We start from the raw sequence: 19,096 nt of genomic DNA, 5'->3' as shown, positions 1-19,096 counted from the left end.
CCAAATAGTAAAGCCAGGGATTGAGCAATGCCAATCCGCCGGCCTCTTTTGGACATTGCAGTTGTTCAAGTTTAACCCTGGGGGGTTTTGCTAGCCAGATTAAAGAGCGGAAAATAGAATTAATGATTCTGAACTTTTTGAGAGGGATGACCATCGGGGAATTGTGCAATATATATAGTAATTGTGGCATAAGGATCATCTTTATCAAGTTCACCCTTCCCACCGGTGACAATTTAAGTTTGCTCCACACCTTGACCCTGTCCCTACAGCGATTAAGCAAGGGGGTGAGGTTGAGTCTGACATAGTCTAGCGGGCATGCGGTAACCTGGACACCCAGGTACCGAAAAGATTCGGAGACCGGGATGTCCTGAATAGTATGTATGGGTAGGAGAGGCCGTCGATCAAGCAGCAGCAAAGAGGACTTAGTCCAATTAATGGTCAGGCCCGAATATACGCCAAACCTCCGGACCACCTCCATGGCCTCCGTCAATGACCCGGTCGTGTCCCCAAGAAGCAGCATGGTATCGTCGGCGTATAACATAATTTTCTCGTGTAGGTCCCCAAAATGGAATCCATGAATTAATGGATCCGTCCGTATCATGACCGCGAGAGGCTCAATGGCTAGGGCAAAGAGGAGGGGCGACAACGGGCACCCCTGTCTCGTGCCCCTGTGCAGGTCGAAAGTGCGCGACACTCTACCGCCCTCCCTTATCGCCGCCACCGGGGATGAGTATAGGAGTTGGACCCAAGAAATGAATCCCTCTCCAAACCCAAATTTTCGCATCACCGCCCAAAGATATTCCCATTCGATGCTATCAAACGCCTTGTGTGCGTCGAGAGACAACAAAGCTCTGTCCCCCATATTATCCGCCTGGGATTGCATATTGAGAAAAAGTCTCCTCAAGTTTATAGCCGTCGATTTCTGCGGCATAAACCCTGACTGGTCAGAGTGAATAATAGTGGATATGGCCCCATTCAACCTGACCGCCAGGACCTTGGCGAGAATCTTTACATCATTCTGCAACAGGGAAATTGGTCTGTAGGATCCTGGGTCAAGCGGGTCCTTGTTGGGTTTTAGGATCAGGACAATGTTTGCTCTGGTCATGGACGTGGGGAGAGTGCCCACCTCCCTTGCGGCATTGAACACCTTCAAGAGATGTGGAAGCATCAGTTCCCCGTACTGTTTGTATATCTCCACAGGGAGACCATCGTCTCCAGGGGCCTTCGAATTTGGGAACAGGCTGGTCGCCATCTGTAATTCCCCCAGGGTCAGGGGTGCCTCCAACATCTCCCTATTGGAGACAGATAGTTGTGGCAATTGGACTGGGTCTAAATATTCCCTCAGCGAATCCAAGGAATACGTGCTCCTGGATCCATAAAGGGACGAGTAGAACCCGACCAGTTCAGCAAGAACCTGGTCAGGGGAGTTCACCACCCCCCCCCAGAGGCACGTAGCGCACCTATGGAGGGAGACAACTGCTGGGCGTGAGCAATGGTGGCCAACATGCGACCAGTGTGTTCACCCTCCTCATAAAAAGCCGCCTTTTGAAAAAATCGTTTCCTCTCTGCCCCCGAAGTCGTGACCCGGTACAGAGCGTCCTGCGCCGAGAGCCACGCCTCCCTATTTGAGTCCGAAGGATCTGCAATGAATGTGGCCTCTAAGTTCTCCGCCATCCGTTCTATCCCCTCCCTGTGTGCATTCGTCCTCCCCTTAATAGCCTGGATCTCCTTAATAAACAAGCCCCTCAGGACAGCCTTGAAGGCCTCCCAAGTGACCGCTATATTGTCCGTGTCAGTATGCAGACGCCAGTACTCCTCAATGCTGGCCTCAATGTGGTCGTGTGATGGGAAAAGGCTCAGCCAGAAGGCGTTCATCTTCCACGGGGCCTTGGCCACCGCAGAAGGGGGACGCACCTCCAAGGACACTATCAGCGGGGAATGATCAGAAACACTTCGTACCCCATAAGTCATCTCTGAGATGTATTTTTCTGCAGCATGTGAGCACAGGCACAAATCAATCCTAGACAGGGACGAATAACTTTTAGAAAAACATGAGAATTGTTTGTCCCCCGGGTGTCTAGCCCTCCAAGGGTCTCTCCAGCCCACCTCCTCCGCCAGCTTTCTAAGAGCCGTCCGTCTCGTCCCACTCCCATCCCCTCCCGGCGGATGCTTATCCACCAGGGGGTCCATGTAGCAGTTGAAGTCCCCGAAGGCAAACAATGGCACCTCCGGGAACCCCACCTGGAACTGAACCAGAGCCCTCAGTACCTGGTTATTGTAAGGGGGAGGCACATATACAAAAGCAAGAATACATTTAAAGGCAAACAGCTTGCATAAAAGAAAAACATATCGCCCATCATCATCTATATCAGCATGCAATTCCTCATAATCCAGTGAGCTATGTACCAGTACACTCACACCCCTAGAATACGAGGTGTGAGTGGAGTGATACGCCTTGCCCACCCACCGATATCCCATACAGGAAACAGAGTCAGGGGTCAAATGAGTCTCCTGAAGGGCACAAATGGCAGGGAGCTGTTTTCTCATCAGGGACGAGACCATAGTCCTCTTCAACGGGTCTTGCAGACCTCTAACATTCCACGATAATACAGTTACCGTCGCCATCAGGGGGGTTGTTGCATGTCACCAGACTGGGAAAAGACTCCTCGACTCCCTCCACCCGCCACCCCCTTAGTAGAAAAAGCCGTGGCGGACCTCAGGACTCGTAATAGATGCAGGTTGGTCAACCAAGTGTAGAGGGAAGAGCACGATCTCCCATGAGAAAAAATATAAAAAAGCAGAAACAAGTCAAAAAAAGCTCTGGAGAAAATTGAACCAATGTGATGGACATAAATACACAGCCGTGTATCAGGGCATTTCGCCAGTTTCTTCCGTCGCAGGCCAACCGCCCGTGAGGGGTGTGTGCCCATCTGCCCACAGGACCTTTGTAAACTCAAACTGCGGGGTGCCAACTGGCAACCCCAAAAACCTTGGGACAACAGGTCCCTGCATTCTGCCAGGTAAGTAGCACCAGTGGCTACGGCCACTGCTCCCCTCATTGCTGGGTGCAACAATAACAGCATTTCCGAACTCGCATTTCAGAGCAACAAAGAAAAAGGATATTGAGTGTTTCCGGCAGGGCCCTCATCCGAGGGACAACATAGGCAGTGCATGAGCTAATGGGCCATAGAGTCAGTCATCTTCCGCAGGAGGCCTCCTCACCTGGCGTAGTGCCCCCTCATTAGCGTCCAGCCAGTCTGAAGCGTCAGCAGGGTGTTCAAAAAAGTGGGCCTGACCATTCAAAATTACTCGAAGTCTTGCAGGGTATAGCATGGCATACGGGGCCTGCACCTTCTGCAGGCGTTTCTTAATTTCTGTAAACCGGGCACGGCTCTTCTGTACTGCAGCAGAGAAATCTGGATAGAATGAGACCCGGGTACCATTGAACTGGACATTTCTCTTTTCCCTGGCCAGCCGCAGTATTATTTCTCTGTCCCTGTAATTCAGGAGTCGGGCCAGGATCGGGCGGGGGGGATTGCCCGGCGGGAGAGGCCTAGTTGGCACTCTGTGGGCCCTCTCGACCGCGTATAAGTGTGTAAAAGCGTCCTTACCGAACACCTCAGTCATCCACTGCTCCACAAACTGTGTGGGGTCACGGCCCTCCACCTTTTCTGGCAATCCAACAATGCGGACATTATTGCGTCTAAGGCGGTTCTCAAAATCCTCTGCACGCATATCAACCGCTCTGGCAAGCCTTGAGGTGCTCTGGGTTTCTCTAATCAGGGGGGGCAACTTATCTTCCAGGTCACTAATCCTCCCCTCTGCTGCCGTGGTCCTCTCCCTCATTTTCTGTATGTCATGTCTGATCAGGCCCACCTCCTCCTCCAAACTTCCAAATCTGATACGTAGGCCATTGACAGAAGCTGTACATTTATTCACAGCCTTTAGTATAACAGCAAGCGTGGGCTGATCTCCCTCCTCTGTTTCAGGCTCCTCAGTATCCCACTGCAGGCTGGAGCTGCTCTCAGCATGTTCCAAGATGGCCCCTGCTCCCTGGACATTCTCCCCCTCCTCCATCTCAGTGTCACTGTGGGGGGCACAATCGTCTATGGGCTGCGCGTTCACTCCCGGGGGTTTCCCTGCCATTTTCTGGGCATAGTACCTCATATCTTTGGGGGGGGGTCCCCGGAGCTCTCCTTGGCCCTTTTCAGGGGTTTACTCACTGTCTCCTTTGCTCTGTCCCCTCCGCGCGCCTTCTGTGCTGATGGCGGGGCGGCGCCATCTTGGATTTCCATCCTCGGGCCTTCTTGTCTCTGTCCCCGGGTCATCATGCCCTCCAGGAGTGAACCGATCAGCGCAGGGTGATGGGAGAACGTTCCCCTGCCCTCCTGGGCGAAAAAATCCGGGTGTAATAGGTGCCGGAAACCGGATAATAGCAGGATCAGTGCGGAGCTCTGTGAACCTGCGTCTGTTCACATGCCGTGCTGGCCACGCCCCCCAAGAGAACCCCACCCTAGTGCAATACCTACTTGCAGTCCTCCTCATCCCTGCTCTACCAGCACAAACACAATTGTTTGCAAAGCCTAATTTATTATAACTATTTGTTACAGTTATTCTAGGCCAGTGATGGTGAACCTTAGCACCCCAGATGTTTTGGAACTACATTTCCCATGATGCTCATGCACTCTGCTGTGTAGTTCAGCAACATGGGAAATGTAGTTCCAAAACACCCGGGGTGCCAAGGTTCACCATCACTGTTCTTGGCTGACCAGCATGAAGGCGCTCAGCCCCTTGTACACCAGTGGACAGATCGGGTCCGCCTGTCTGTTTTTCAGGCAGACCCAATTGGACCACCTATTGTTCTCTATGGGGTGGCAAATCTCAGCGGACATGAGTACGTCGACACCTGCCGGCATCTGATCCAATAAAATCTGCTAAAAGCAGATGAATGGGAAAAGGTTCGCCATCTATCAACACGATATCACAAAGAAATTTTCAAAGCCAAAAAACTTCACTTTTCCATGGTGATTAACAGCGCAATGAATCGCCCACGCGAACTCTTCAGGATGGTCACCCAGACCATGAATCCGGGATGTCTTGAAGTCCCCACTTCAGACACCCAAGAGTTCTGCAATGAACTATCGGATTTCTTCATCAACAAAATTGAAAAAATTTGGGTAAGTATTCGGCAAAACAATACTCCACTCAGCCCCCTCTTCAATCAACTACAAAACACCGACAGAAAGCCTCTACAATCAACTAAGTTCACTCTGGAACCCGTCTCCATCGATACCACCAAAAATATCATTGGTGCGTTGCACAACAGCACAGCACCCAATGACATCATTCCCACCAAGCTACTGAAGGAATGTGCCGACATCCTGGCGCCTCCAATCACACAGCTTATTAATCAGTCATTTAAAGAAGGCATAGTGCCTTCCCTGCTGAAAGAGGGCACAATCCTGCCGATCTTGAAAAAAACTAATTTGGATCCTATGGACCCAACTCACCGCCGTCCCATAACAGGTCTAAATGCTCTGTCCAAGATAATGGAGAAAGTGGTGGTAAAACAGCTGCAACAGGATCTGGATACCCACAACCTACTGGATCCATTTCAATCCGGGTTCCGTCCCGGACACGGGACAGAAACGGCCTTACTGAAAATATGGGACGATGCGCTCGAGGCCGCAGACGAAGGAGAATCGTGTCTCCTGGTTCTGCTGGACCTAAGCGCAGCCTTCGACACAGTAGACCATAAATTGCTACTGAGACGACTAGCAGAAGTCGCCGGAGTCACAGAAGATGCTTTACCATGGTTCTCCTCCTTTCTCGGAAACCGATCACAAACAGTGAAACTGGGATCTTTCACGTCAGAAAAATGCACGGTGCCATGTGGGGTCCCCCAAGGATCCCCCCTATCACCGGTGCTGTTTAATATCTATCTTCGTCCTCTCTTTGATATTATCAGTAGCCAAGAACTACTCTATCACTCTTATGCAGACGACATGCAGCTGTATTTTCGCATCTGCCACAAAAAGGATCATCATCTCAGATTAGAGAAATGTCTCTCTTCAATAGAAAACTGGATGACTAAGAGTTATCTTAAACTCAATAGCGCGAAAACAGAACTCTTTATGTTTGATGCCAGTCGGAAGAGTCAACTGGCAACAAACTGGACACCATCGCCCATTCTGGGACAAATCATCTCCCCTAGCTCCAAAGTCAAAAGTCTAGGAGTCACGTTTGACACCTTCATGACAATGGACGCACAAATAGGGTCAGTAGTCAGCGGGGCGCACCATTTGATGCGCCTACTACGCAGACTTATTCCATTTATCCCCAAAGAAGACGTAGCAGTCGTGGTGGGAACAATCGTGAATTCCAGACTGGACTATGCAAATGCCCTTTACCTCGGGCTCCCCAAGTACCAAATCGCTCGTCTACAAGTCGTACAGAATACGGCCGCTAGACTGGTGACTGGGAAAAAATCTTGGGAATCAATCTCACCTTCACTGAGATCCCTTCACTGGTTGCCAGTGAAAGACAGAATTGCATTCAAAGCACTCTGCCTGACACATAAGTGCATCCATGGGAAGGCTCCAAGATATCTATGCGACAAGATCAAACCGCACAATTGCAACCGCATTCTGCGATCCACCGAGCAAAATCTGGTCAAGGTTCCAAAAACCAAATACAAGTCCAAAGGAGAAAGAAGGTTTGCTTTCCAGGGCCCCAGGCTTTGGAATGCTTTACCAACCAGCATTCGGTTGGAGCAAAACCACCTGTCTTTCAGAAGGCAGATCAAAACCCTGCTTTTCTGATGGCATGAGACACAAACAACCAGCGCCCAGAGGCGATTCGGTTCGCATGTGCCGCGCTATATAAGTTTTTCATTCATTCATTCATCTGTCCGGCAGATCAGATCGGATTCCAATTGGATGGAAACGGACATGCAGTATATGCAGTCCTCCCCATAGAGGAGAGTAGGCTGTGTCCATGTCCGCTCTGCATAGCGGAGCGAACATGGGCCTGTCACCCGCCTGCTTAGCGGGGATCAGCGGACAGATCCCCCACTGGGCAGGGGATCCGCTTTGATGGCTCCCCCCGTTTGAAAGAGGCATTCTCCTTGTACATCCCACTGCCCTCTGAGTCTCTTGATGTAAGGCATTCTGTTGTAACAAATTACGGGTGACGTTATTGAACTTGTACATAAACCTAAGGTAGGGTGACCAGACATCACCAGTTTCAGGGGACAGTCCCCTGATTGAGGACACTGTCCCCGGACCAAGTCTGTCCCTGGTTTTGTCCCCAGATTGGATTTAATAGGGGGCAGGGGCAATTTCAAAGACAATCAGTGCAGAATTAAATTTAAAAAAATAGAATTACACACCCCCGCTCCGCCGTGCCTACTAGCATAGGGGGGTTGTGTTTTTCCCATTATCTGTGCCCCTTTCTGATGATCATGTGCTGGTCGGAGTGGAGAGAATATTTCTTCAGTTTCGGGCGCATGCCCATTCCTCTTCGCTCGCATGTTCTTCTGCCTTGGCTCAAATCCTAACCAGCCACCTGCCTATCTCCTTGCCTTCTCTGGCGGAGTAATCTTCCTCCGCTTCCCATCCAGTAGTAGCTGGGGCCCGAAGAGTAATGCCGCGTACACACCATCACTTTATGTGATGAAAAAAAATGACGTTTTTAAAAACGTCACTTTAATTGACTGTGTGTGGGGGAAAACGTCGTTTTATGTCTTGTAAAAAACGACCAAAAAAAATGTAAGCATGCTTCAATTTTATGTGTCGTTTTTCAAAAGTGCACTTTTTACTTCACAGAAATTGACCGTGTGTAGCAAAAAACGTCATTTTCTAAGACGTTTTTTCATCCACGCATGCCCAGAAGCTACTTCAATGGTAAAACGTGGTGGAACGTAACCTCACTTTGCAAGATCATTGTGAGAAAAACGATGGTGTGTAGGCAACTTCGTCTTTGAAAATTGAAGTTTCAAAAACGTCATTTTTTACTTCACAGAAAGTGTCGTTTTTTTTCATCACATAAAGTGATGGTGTGTATGCGGCATAAGACTTATGTCTTATGTCTCCGGATTTCATTTTAAAAATCTGGTCACCTTAACCTAAGGGGGATTTTGGATTTGATGTTTTGAACAAAGAGTTGTTTTTGTTTGGGATCTCAGTCTGTTTACTTAGCTTTTTTCCCTTGCCAATGACATTATAAATTGCATCATCTGACTTTCTTGAAATTAAATAATTTATTTGTGCATAGAGGTTGTGGGTTGTATTTTGCTGTTACATTTTATATTTAGCCACCAGATAGATATCATGATTTTATTTAACAGATATTTACTTATAGAGGCCCAAGTGATCAGCTAATACTAGGTTACCTGCGAGCAAAGACCAAAATGATACCTTGGGCCAGATCCACGAAGAAGTTACGACGGCGTATCTATTGATACGCTGCGTAACTTCTAGGTTGCTCCGGCGTATCTTTGTTTTGTATCCACAAAACAAGATACGCCTGAAGCTGGGCTAGATCTGACTGGCGTACGTCTTAGTACGCCGTCAGATCTAAGGTGTATATTTACGCTGGCCGCTAGGTGGCGCTTCCGTCGATTTCCGCGTTGAGTGTGCAAATTAGCTAGATTGTGTTCTGGGAGCCGAGTGTTTCCCAGAACACACCGGGGGGGGGGGGCTGACGCGGAGGGGCCGGTCTCCTGCGGGAGTCTATACCAGGAAGTGGTGCAAATACCTGTTTTATACAGGTATCTGCACCCCCTCCCCCTGAAAGGTGTCAAATGTGACACCGGAGGGGGGGAGGGTTCCGATAAGCGGAGGTTCACTTTTCGGTGAACCTCCGCTTTAAGGGATGTTTTACATAGCTTCTCTACAGTTATAAAAGTTGGGAAAACTAAAAGCCTGACTCCGGACTTTATTTATTCATTTTGGAAACAAAGGGGAATAGTTTGAACAGCTGATAACCTTTTAATGCTGTCTCTATCCACTTGTGGGAGAGTTTTTCTCCCTAAGGCTCCTTTCACACTGCTCCCGCCAGCTCAGCGGGAGAACAGTCCGCAGATCTCCGCTGAGCCGACGGATGATAAGCTCCTCTCTGCTCACTGAGCGGGGAGGGGCTTGTCGGGCACCGCTGTCCTCCTATGGAGCGATCTGATGAAAACGGACAGCATGTCCGTTTTCATCAGATCTTACCCGATCCGATCCGCCATGGACGGATAGGGACGTGTCCCCATACGTCTGTTTTTAGCGGATCGGATCCGGTCGGATGTCAGCGGACATGTCTCCGCTGACATCCGACGCTCCATAGGGATGCATGGATCGGCCGTTCAGGTCTGCCGTCAAAACTGACAGGCGGACCTGAACGGTCCGTGTGAAAGGGGCCTAAGACTAAACAGGTTGTGATGGAAATCCTTCAAGGACACAGGCAGCAATATAGACACTCTGGGGGTTATTTACTAAAGGCAAATCCACTTTGCACTACAAGTGCACTTGAAATTACACTGAAAGTGCACTTGGAATTGCAGTCGCTGTAGATTCAAGGGGAGCATGTAAGGAAAATAAAAAACAGCATTTTAGCTTGCACATGATTGGATGATAAAATCAGCAGAGCAGCACTTTGCACTTGTAGTGCAAAGTGGATTTGCCATTCATAAATAATGCCACTGTCCAAAGTGAGGATTAGAGTTAACTATCTCTGTGAGGATTGTATTGCTACCGATGTTCCCAGTTGGGAGATTTACCCTCACTTCCTGACCAGTTAAGGGTCAGACCATATAGGCAGCATTTAAATCTTCATAGTGGTTTTACCCTTCCCATTTAAAAAAAATAAGTTGGGCTTTAGTTATTTAAAGCATTATTAAATCCAAAGCAAAAGTTTATTATATTGCAGCTTACCAATTCTTAGATGTGATGGCTGCATTTGTTTTGTTTTTTAGGCTCTCTTTCTTGTATTTTCACCTGGTGATCCAGCCAGTAACTCTGTTTTTCAAAAAGAACAAGCTCTCCAGTAGAATGAATCAGTTACAGGGATGAGGTAAACCATGTTTCGCTGACAGGGATGCTTGCAATGATCAAATTGTATTTATTTATGTAAGCCCTGTATCACAAAAGGGAAAACAAAATGGTTTGCTGTAGCTTCTTATAAAGCGTCAGTTGGAGTTTAGCTTCAATTTGTTAGTTTATCTGAATCTGCTAGTGCATCTAAGGCCCCGTACACACGACCAGTTTCCTCGGCAGAATTCAGCTTCCGACCGAGTTTCTCGCTGAATTCTGCCGAGAAACCCGGCCGTGTGTACACTTTCGGCCGAGGAAGCCGACGAGGAGCTCGGCGAGGAAATAGAGAACATGTTCTCTATTTCCTCGTTGTTCTATGGGAGCTCTCGTCCCGCCGAGCTCCTCGGCGGCTTCAGTGCTGAACTGGCCGAGGAACTCGATGTGTTTGGCACGTCGAGTTCCTCGGCCGTGTGTACGAGGCTTAACACTATCCTCCCACCAGGCTGACAATGCTGCTGTTCAAAATTACCAATGTGCTCCTTCATCCAGAGTGTAGGCATTCTATTACAGCAGAGGTGTGTTACTGGTCAGATCACTAAGTGAAAACAGAGAGGGGGGGGAAAAAAGCCTAAAAAAGAAAACAAATGCAGCCACCACATTTTATGATTGGTAAGCTACAATGTATTAGTTTTTTTGGTTTTGGGTTTAATACCGCTTTAAAGTTTAGTGTTTCTCAACAAATGCTTGCTTTAAAACAATATCCTGCTTAACAATTGAACTATTATTCTTGTTTAACTTCTGCACTAATGAAGACACACTAATAAAATAGGATAAGTACATAAACGCATTTATGTCAGTGAATAAGGAAATCTTATTTGTAAATGTTTACACAGTAATCCAACAGGTGCATACTTTAGTAAGTATCAATCACCATTGAAGCATAAAGGCAACTTACAGTTGGGCATTGAAATTTTAATTCAGAACTCGGTAAAAAAATGTAAAACGCTGCTCCAAGTTAAAAAAAAAATCCTAAGGCCTCATGCACACTGGACGTTTTTTGACGTTTTTACAGCAGCTGTTTTTGGCAGTAGACATTTTTTTCTACAGTCAATAAACCCTCCATCATGTTATCCTTTGTGTCCATGCACACATAGGCTGTTATCAGCAGTTTTGGGCAGTGGCATTTTTGAGCAGTAAAAAAACGCCAAAACTAGTGGGTTCTGAGAGACATTTTTCAGCTGTAAAAACGCTCTAAATTTAGAGTAACAAAAATATATACAAATGTACACACATTCACCGCGCTATCAATTAGCAAAATATTAATGGCAGCCAACACCACAAAATTAGATCAATTTTGCAAACAAGTAAAACAAAGAAAATAAGTGCAGCGCTAAAAATATATGAGTGAAAAGATGAGAAAGACTTCAGGGATGAGTCTTATGAAGTGGTGCGAACACCAAAAGTGCCCAAAATAGTCCACAAATGTAGTAAAAAATTGTTGTAGAATGTCTATGGAGAAAATCAAAACATTCCAACCAGAAGTGACTTAGTGCTGAAGATATGATAGTAGATCCACCACCAGTTGATATGATAGGAGGCTTACCAGAGGGATTGGACCCAAGTAAGTATATACTTATCAGGTCATTCAGGCTTAAAGGGTAACGATATCCAAACTCCAAAACGACAGGATGATGGAATCACTAAGTGCTCAGATATAATTCAGTATGGGACCAATCGATGGAAAACTAGACAGATGATATCAATAGACAATTTCACTGGTAAGTGTTCCAATTTTCTCAGAGTATGCAGAGCAATAAAGAGAAACGAGGGTGCACATAGCATAGATCCATATAAAAAGTTTTACTTAAAAGTAAAAAGTTAAAAATGTACACTCACATTTCAGAAGAACATGACAAGCGTATAAAATAATCAAGCAGTAGGGTCAATCTGTCGTCCCGACGCGTTTCGTTCTCATAAACGTCATCTGAGAACGAAACGCGTCGGGACGACAGATTGACCCTACTGCTTGATTATTTTATACGCTTGTCATGTTCTTCTGAAATGTGAGTGTACAGTTTTAACTTTTTATATGGATTTACGCTATGTGCACCCTCGTTTCTCTTTTTTGCTCCGCATACTCTGAGACAATTGGAACACTTACCAGTGAAATTGCCTATTGATATCATCTGTCTAGTTTTCCATTGATTGGTCCCATACTGAATTATATCTGAGCACTTAGTGATTCCATCATCCTGTCGTTTTGGAGTTTGGATATCGTTTTGAAAAATGGATCTACTATCATATGTTCAGCACTAAGTCACTTCTGGTTGGAATGTTTTGATTTTCTCCATAGACATTCTACAACAATTTTTCACTACATTTGTGGACTATTTTGGGCACTTTTGGTGTTCGCACCACGTCATAAGACTCATCCTTGAAGTCTTTCTCATCTTTTCACTCATATATTTTTAGCACTGCACTTATTTTCTTTGTCTAACACTGATAAACGTTGATAAACTCTCAAAAATGCTGCTCAGCGTTTTTGGACATTTTCGATACACTGAAAACAAAAATGATAAAAAAAAGCTAAAAACCACCAATGCGGAAAAACATTAAAAAACGCTAATAAACGCTAAAAAACGCTATTGCAAAAACGTTGAAAAACTCACTGCAAAGCTACTGACGTTTTAATAACGTTATTTTAACGTCCAGTGTGCATGACCTTCAGTCTAGCACTGTCCCCTGCAGCAATGCGCAAATTTGTATCTTTTATCATACATGTGTTTTGTATAATCAAGGTATCCTATAATAGTTTAAACCCCCCCTTTTGGGGTATAGAGGTTATTCTTTGCGCTATATATCTTAGGGACACCCTAGCACCATACTCTAATAACTCTACTATGGCTTAGATCAGGAGTGCCCAACCAGTGGCCCGCGGAGTTCTCTGACGTGGCCCGCGACCTCCTGCTCTGGGATAGAATAGGATACTGTTATTAACCACTTAAGACCCGGACCATTATGCAGGTTAAGGACCTTGCCCCTTTTTGCGATTCGGCACTACGTCGCTCTAACTGAAAATTGCGCGGTCGTGCGACGTGGCTCCCAAACAAAATTGTCCTTATTTTCCCACAAATAGAGCTTTCTTCTGGTGGTATTTGATCACCTCTGCGGTTTTTATTTTTTGCACTATAAACAAAAATAGAGTGATCATTTTGAAAAAAAATCAATATTTTTTACTTTTTGCTATAATAAATATCCCCAAAAAATATATAAAAAAACATTTTTTTCCTAAGTTTAGGCCGATACGTATTCTTCTACCTATTTTTGTCAAAAAAAAATCGCAATAAGCGTTTATCGATTGGTTTGCGCAAAATTTATAGTGTTTACAAATTAGGGGATAGTTTTATTGCATTTTTATTAATAATTTTTTTTTTACTACTAATGGCGGCGATCAGCGATTTTTTTCGTGACTGAGACATTATGGTGGACACATCGGACAATTTTGACACATTTTTAGGACAATTGTCATTTTCACAGCGAAAAGTGTTATAAAAATGCACTGCTTACTGTGAAAATGACAATTGCAGTTTAGGAGTTAACCACTAGGGGGCACTGTAGGGGTTAAGTGTGACCTCATATGTGTTTCTAACTGTACGGGGCGGGGCTGAACAAGTGACGTCAGTGATCGTCTTTCCCTATATCAGGGAACCGACGATCACTGACATTGCCACAATGAAGAACGTGGACGGTGTGTTTACACACACCTCTCCCCGTTCTTCAGCTCCGGTGACCAATTATGGGACACCGGCGGCGATCGGGTCCGCGGGTCCCGCGGTCGCGGTCACAGAGCTTCGGACCGGGTCGTGAGCGTGCAGCCGTGTCATTCTGCCGACGTATATCGGCGTGAAGGGGTACTTAAGTGGTTAAAGGTCAGTTTATTACTAAAATCACAGTGTATATAAGGGCATATCTTTTCTGCAGTGGTTACTGGGCTGCTTTCAAACTAATCCACAGATGCAGAGTAGCACACCTGCGGGTTACCTGCACTGAGCCATAGACTTCTGTTATTACCTGCGAGTTTGGTGAGCTTTCTGAAAGTGCACCAAACCTGCAGAATATAATAGAAGTCTATTGCAAAGTGTTGAAAAGCCAAAGGTACACTGCGTTGCACCCACGGTGTGGGTAAACCTCAGCGCATCAGTGTGAAAGCAGCTTTGGGCCCCTTTTTACACGGTCAGTCCGACCCTATTGGACCCTCCAATCACCTCTAAAGAGTGGCAGATGTAAACCGGCTTGTGTCTAACCTCCAATCCGATCAGGCTGTGTCTGTGTCCGCTCTGCACAGTGTGAAAAGCCCAGAGGGCTTTCACACTGGAGCTGTGCGCTAACAGGATGGTAAAAAAAAGTCCTGCTAGCAGCATCTTTGGCGCGGTGTGTATACCGCTCCTCCACAGCTCCTGTCCATTGAAATGAATAGGCACCGCGGCTATACCGCGGGCAAAGCGCTGCTGCAGCTGTGCTTTGTGGCCAGTTTTAACCCTTTCTCAGCCACTAGCGAGGGTTAAAAGCACCCCGTTAGCGGCCGAATAACGCTGCAAAATTTACGGTAAAGCGCCGCTAAAAATAGCGCCAATTTACCGCCAACGCACCCACCGCCCAGTGTAAAAGGGGCCTAAGGGAACCTGCAAACTATAGAGGAGAAGGAGGATGAGGACAGAGAAGGATGCGAAGGGCAGCATGGGTACATGAAGGGAGTGAGAATTGCTTTGCAGGTTTTTTTTTAAAGAAAAGGGGGGGGGGGGTGAGCAATTTAAGGAAAAAATAAATAGAAGTTGGAGATGATCAAGGGAATTCAATAAAGCAGTAATGTCACTTTTTCTGGCCATATGTCCATTTTAATATGACCTGCACTTAACTCATGAAAGCCTTTGCGCAAGTTTCAGTACAGTTACCAACATTTGTGCGAGATTCAGGTAGTTCTTACTACCGTCTCTTTTCGAATCTCTCATTTTGGAAGTGACAGATTATAAAAGAATTACTGCTAGATAAGCAAATTGGGGGTTATTAAGACAAACTCAAAGTTAGTTTACAGGGGGAGGGGAGTGTTGTGTATTGATTACATTATTAATACTGTATATGTAAATGTATTTTATATTTACTTCATTGGTTGCCAAGACGAAGGCGGCCCGCATTCTAGCAACCAATGATGCCGCCACACTGAACTGAGTGGGTGGAGCCTAATGGGAAACTTTGAGAGACTAGTTCTTCATCAGATCCACTTTGTCTGTGATTGACAGCGAATGGCAGTGGGCAGATTCCATAGCACCTACTGAGTCCAATGGCCGCTTTGGAATTCGGTGGACCCGTTGGGGAACTAGTCTCTCAGAGTTCCCCATTAAGGCTTTGCCTACTCGACAACTCAAATTCACAGCTGCTGTGGCTATTGTGTGGGTGAAGCCTGATAGAGATCTCTGAATCTGGTTATCCATCAGGTCTGCCTTGCCTGTGATTGACAGTGTGTGGCAGCGGGAGGATAGGGAAACCACTTTTGGACTGAATAACAGGTACAAATACGCCCATTACATGTGCTGTCAATCAAAAATAAAGAGAACTAGTCTCTTAGTTCCCCATCAGGCTCTGACCACCTCTAGAACAAAACTACTCAGTCATAAGCCTTTCAGTGTGATGGGCATAGTGGTCGGGGAAGGAGTGCACCTGGGAGGGAAAGTCCATTATGGACAATCCAACCTCAATGTGGGCACAGACAGATTCATGCACCCGTCCCTCCCCAGTATATCTTTTTTTGGGTGAGCTGACCACTTAATCACAGATGGTCTGTGTGATGTGCAGAACCAGAGGATCATGATGTAACTACATTACCTTATCAATGATTCATTCTCAACAGGACACCAAGAATATATCTCACAGGTGGAATGAGTACTGTTCAGTGATATACATCGTCCTGTTTTCAGACCTGCAGACAAGATTTCCCTAGGTTTAAAAAGAATCTTGAAAGCCAGCTGCCAACATTTTTCAGCGTCATAATTTCTTGTACAGTGGCCATGTTTAGTGTAACAGATGCTAATTATCTTTTCTACGATTTAAGCAAAATTTGTATGATAAAATATGGAATGCTCAAAAGTAAAAAAAAAATCGTAAGCCACCCAACTGTAGAACATGAGAGTTGAAAGGAGATCCAAGTTGATCATAGGTCCACAAGTGCTTCTAAAGTCTTCAGGTATGCAACAGGGTATCATAGAGGGCAATCAGGGCCCTATAATAGCAAGTGAAGCATACATTGCTAGTGATAGTAAGGTGATTAGTGGATTTCCAATTGTGTAAAAATATATGCTTGCAAAAATGCTAGTTCTACAGCACAAAGTTTCATTTCAAATTATGTTGGAAAATCTCTACACAACTGTTTCCTTTGCGATAGAGAACTAAGAATAAATCCCTATCTGTGCAATGATTTTCCATCCAAAAAGAGGATGTTTTGTGCATTTATGAACACATTGCTAAAAGCAAACCTGAACTTGAAAATCTTTCTTAAGTCTTTACACTAAACTCACTGTGCCAACCTATGAAGGGCACTGGTGCCTCTTTAAAACTTTGTGAAAAGTTGAAAAAAATAACATACTGCATATTATAATTACATGTATTAACCGCATACATTTATCAGGAAAATTTGCAATAATGGTCCTTCAACAAGCTTCTTGCCTGGTTAGAATGGCATTACAAAAGGGGAGAAAATAAGTCTAGCGCCCCCCTCCCCCTTTTTAGTTAGTGGGGCGTTACGCTAAAGTTAGTGGGGAATGGGAGATTTCACTTGCTCCCATTCACTAATTGTTAGTTTGTGCTGGTGCCAGTTCAGAACTGCCTCTTGGGTCAGTCTGTGTGTCCAGGGGAGCACTTCCACCCCTGGGCGACAGTTGGCGCTATAGGGGTTCTGACGGAACCATCCTTCCCCAGCAGCCAATCAGAGGAGTTCCCCTCTTTGGGCATGCTGGCGGGGGGTATATCTGGAGCACCGGACATTTTTTCGAGTAGTCTGCGGGGCCCGAGGTCCAGGTGCGGCATCCACCTTTAGGGTGCGCGCATCCGCGGGCCCCATCCTCATGGCAGGTCGGGTGGAGGCTGTGCACCTCGCGGAGCCTTCCGTTGATGAAGAAAGGGACCCCAGCGGCTTGCTGGGTTCCAGATCCTAAGCTGGAGGCTGAACGGTGGGGGATTGGCTCGGGAGAACCTAAGTGCAGAGGTTGTCTGTGAGGCCTGGACGAACCACCGGGGATCTGATCACCGCGCTACGTGACAGGTATTTTCCTTTTGCTGTCAGTGGGTGATCCTGTAGAACAAAACTTACTGGGAGGATTCGCTATCCTTACACTTCAATTATACCAAGAAAATGTACTGCCTGTGGCAGAGGCATTGTTTCCTCCCAGTGATCTGATTATTGCAAGCGACCCTTTGGCTGCCAGGTCCAAGTTAATTGCCTGTCCAAGGGGCACTTACCCACCCTGGCGAGGGTGGCGACGTTTGAATTATCTGAGCCGAGAGCAGGCTTGCTCTCTATGTTTTTGATATCCAAGGCCTGACGCTACAAGTCCTTCCTACTCATCAACCTTTTTCCTATACTGTGTGTCATGCAGGGGCGGACTGACCATTGAGTCACTCGGGCACTGCCCGAGGGCCCCATGCCACTAGGGGGCCCCATCAGGGTTGCCAGGCTCAGTAAAACCAGGGACAGTATGTAATGTAAAAATCTGTGTTTTTTTTAGATCTGTCCCTGATATGTCTGAAACTGACATGCTTTTAATGTGAATATCCCAAGATTTTAGCTGCCCTGCCTCTGCACTGCCTCCTGGCGTGGTGGCCATCTGTAAGCCAGAGGGGCCCCATAATCTTCTATTGCCCGGGGGCCCCATAAGTTGTCAGTCCGCCCCTGGTGTCATGTTGATGTTGGCCTTGTTGGCCCTGGAATAAAGCATTAAAAACTCATGCTACCTGCTGGACACTTGTTCTTTTATCCACACTCACAAGCATCATCATTAGACAGAAGAATTTCGTAACTTAATACGCCGATCCCAAATTAACCAGCGGCCCTTCGGGGGTAGCGCTACATAAGGATGACAACAGTTGCTTTAGGTAAGTGGAGTGTTATTAATAGCTGATACCTGCTGTATATGTTATATTGAGGAGAAAGCCCAGATGTGGGTTCCCCAGCAGAAGGCTGCCTTACTACTCCATGAATGAAGACTTACATAGACCATGGCTATATTTGTGGTTGCCTGGTTTATTTATATTAAACTATTACCATTTCCATTTACCACATGCTCTCCTGGCGTACAGTCCAAGTCTTCACCACATCTACCATCTACAATCAATGGGCTCTGTAAGAAAAAACATTAACAAGTGTGCATTCCAGTTTGTATTTTACCTAGTTGTTAAGGCTCATCATCTACATTTGCTCATGCTAGTAACAAAATTGTACATGAGTACAACAAATATACAAAAGCCTGTATAAGGGATATGCCTGTTCAACTTTCCTAAAACTTTATTCAGGGATTTAGCTGCAGCAGGGAATCTATCCAGGCAGTCAACCACAACCCCATTGAACATCTGGGTTTCCCACAGGTAATGCACTGATGCATTTGCCTTATGCCGCGTACACACGACCGTTTTTCATGTCATGGGAAAAAAAACGTATAGCTAGATTCAGTAGAGTTAGGTCGGCGTCAGTGCCGGCCCAAGACATTGTGCTGCCTGGGACCAAGAATGAAATGCTGCCCCCCCCAAATAAATCACGCCCACCAAAAGGCCCCCACATTCATTATTTATATCATGATAGCTAAAGGGGACACGTCATGGCTCTATACATGTATAAAGAGAACCTGTCATAGCTCTATACATGTATATAGGAGTATAAAGAGGACCTACCATGGCTCTATACATGTATATAGGAGTATATAGAGGACCTGTCAAACTAAACTAAACAAAAGCAAACTAACCATGTAGGCAAATTTTTTTTTTATTGTCTTTTTTTGTTGTTTATAGCACAAAAAATAAAAACCGTCAGTAGGGCA

General features: G+C 46.0%; 1 protein-coding gene across 6 annotated transcripts in view; it reads right to left on the bottom strand.

The window, feature by feature from the left end:
- Window positions 1-19,096, bottom strand: part of P2RX6 (purinergic receptor P2X 6) — a 76,899-nt gene that overhangs the window by 36,079 nt on the left and 21,724 nt on the right. For all 6 annotated transcript variants that reach the window (XM_040345411.1, XM_040345385.1, XM_040345376.1 and 3 more), the window contains exons 4-5: window positions 18,328-18,403; window positions 15,897-15,990 (exon numbers count right to left, since the gene is read on the bottom strand). In XM_040345411.1, the coding sequence (XP_040201345.1) occupies window positions 15,897-15,990; window positions 18,328-18,403 (170 nt within the window). The remainder of the gene's footprint in view (window positions 1-15,896; window positions 15,991-18,327; window positions 18,404-19,096) is intronic.

The sequence above is a fragment of the Rana temporaria genome, chromosome 1 (assembly GCF_905171775.1).
Source record: "Rana temporaria chromosome 1, aRanTem1.1, whole genome shotgun sequence".
Taxonomy (NCBI): domain Eukaryota; kingdom Metazoa; phylum Chordata; class Amphibia; order Anura; family Ranidae; genus Rana; species Rana temporaria.
The sequence above is the reverse complement of the archived record's forward strand: the minus strand, read 5'-3'. Positions and strand labels throughout refer to the sequence as shown.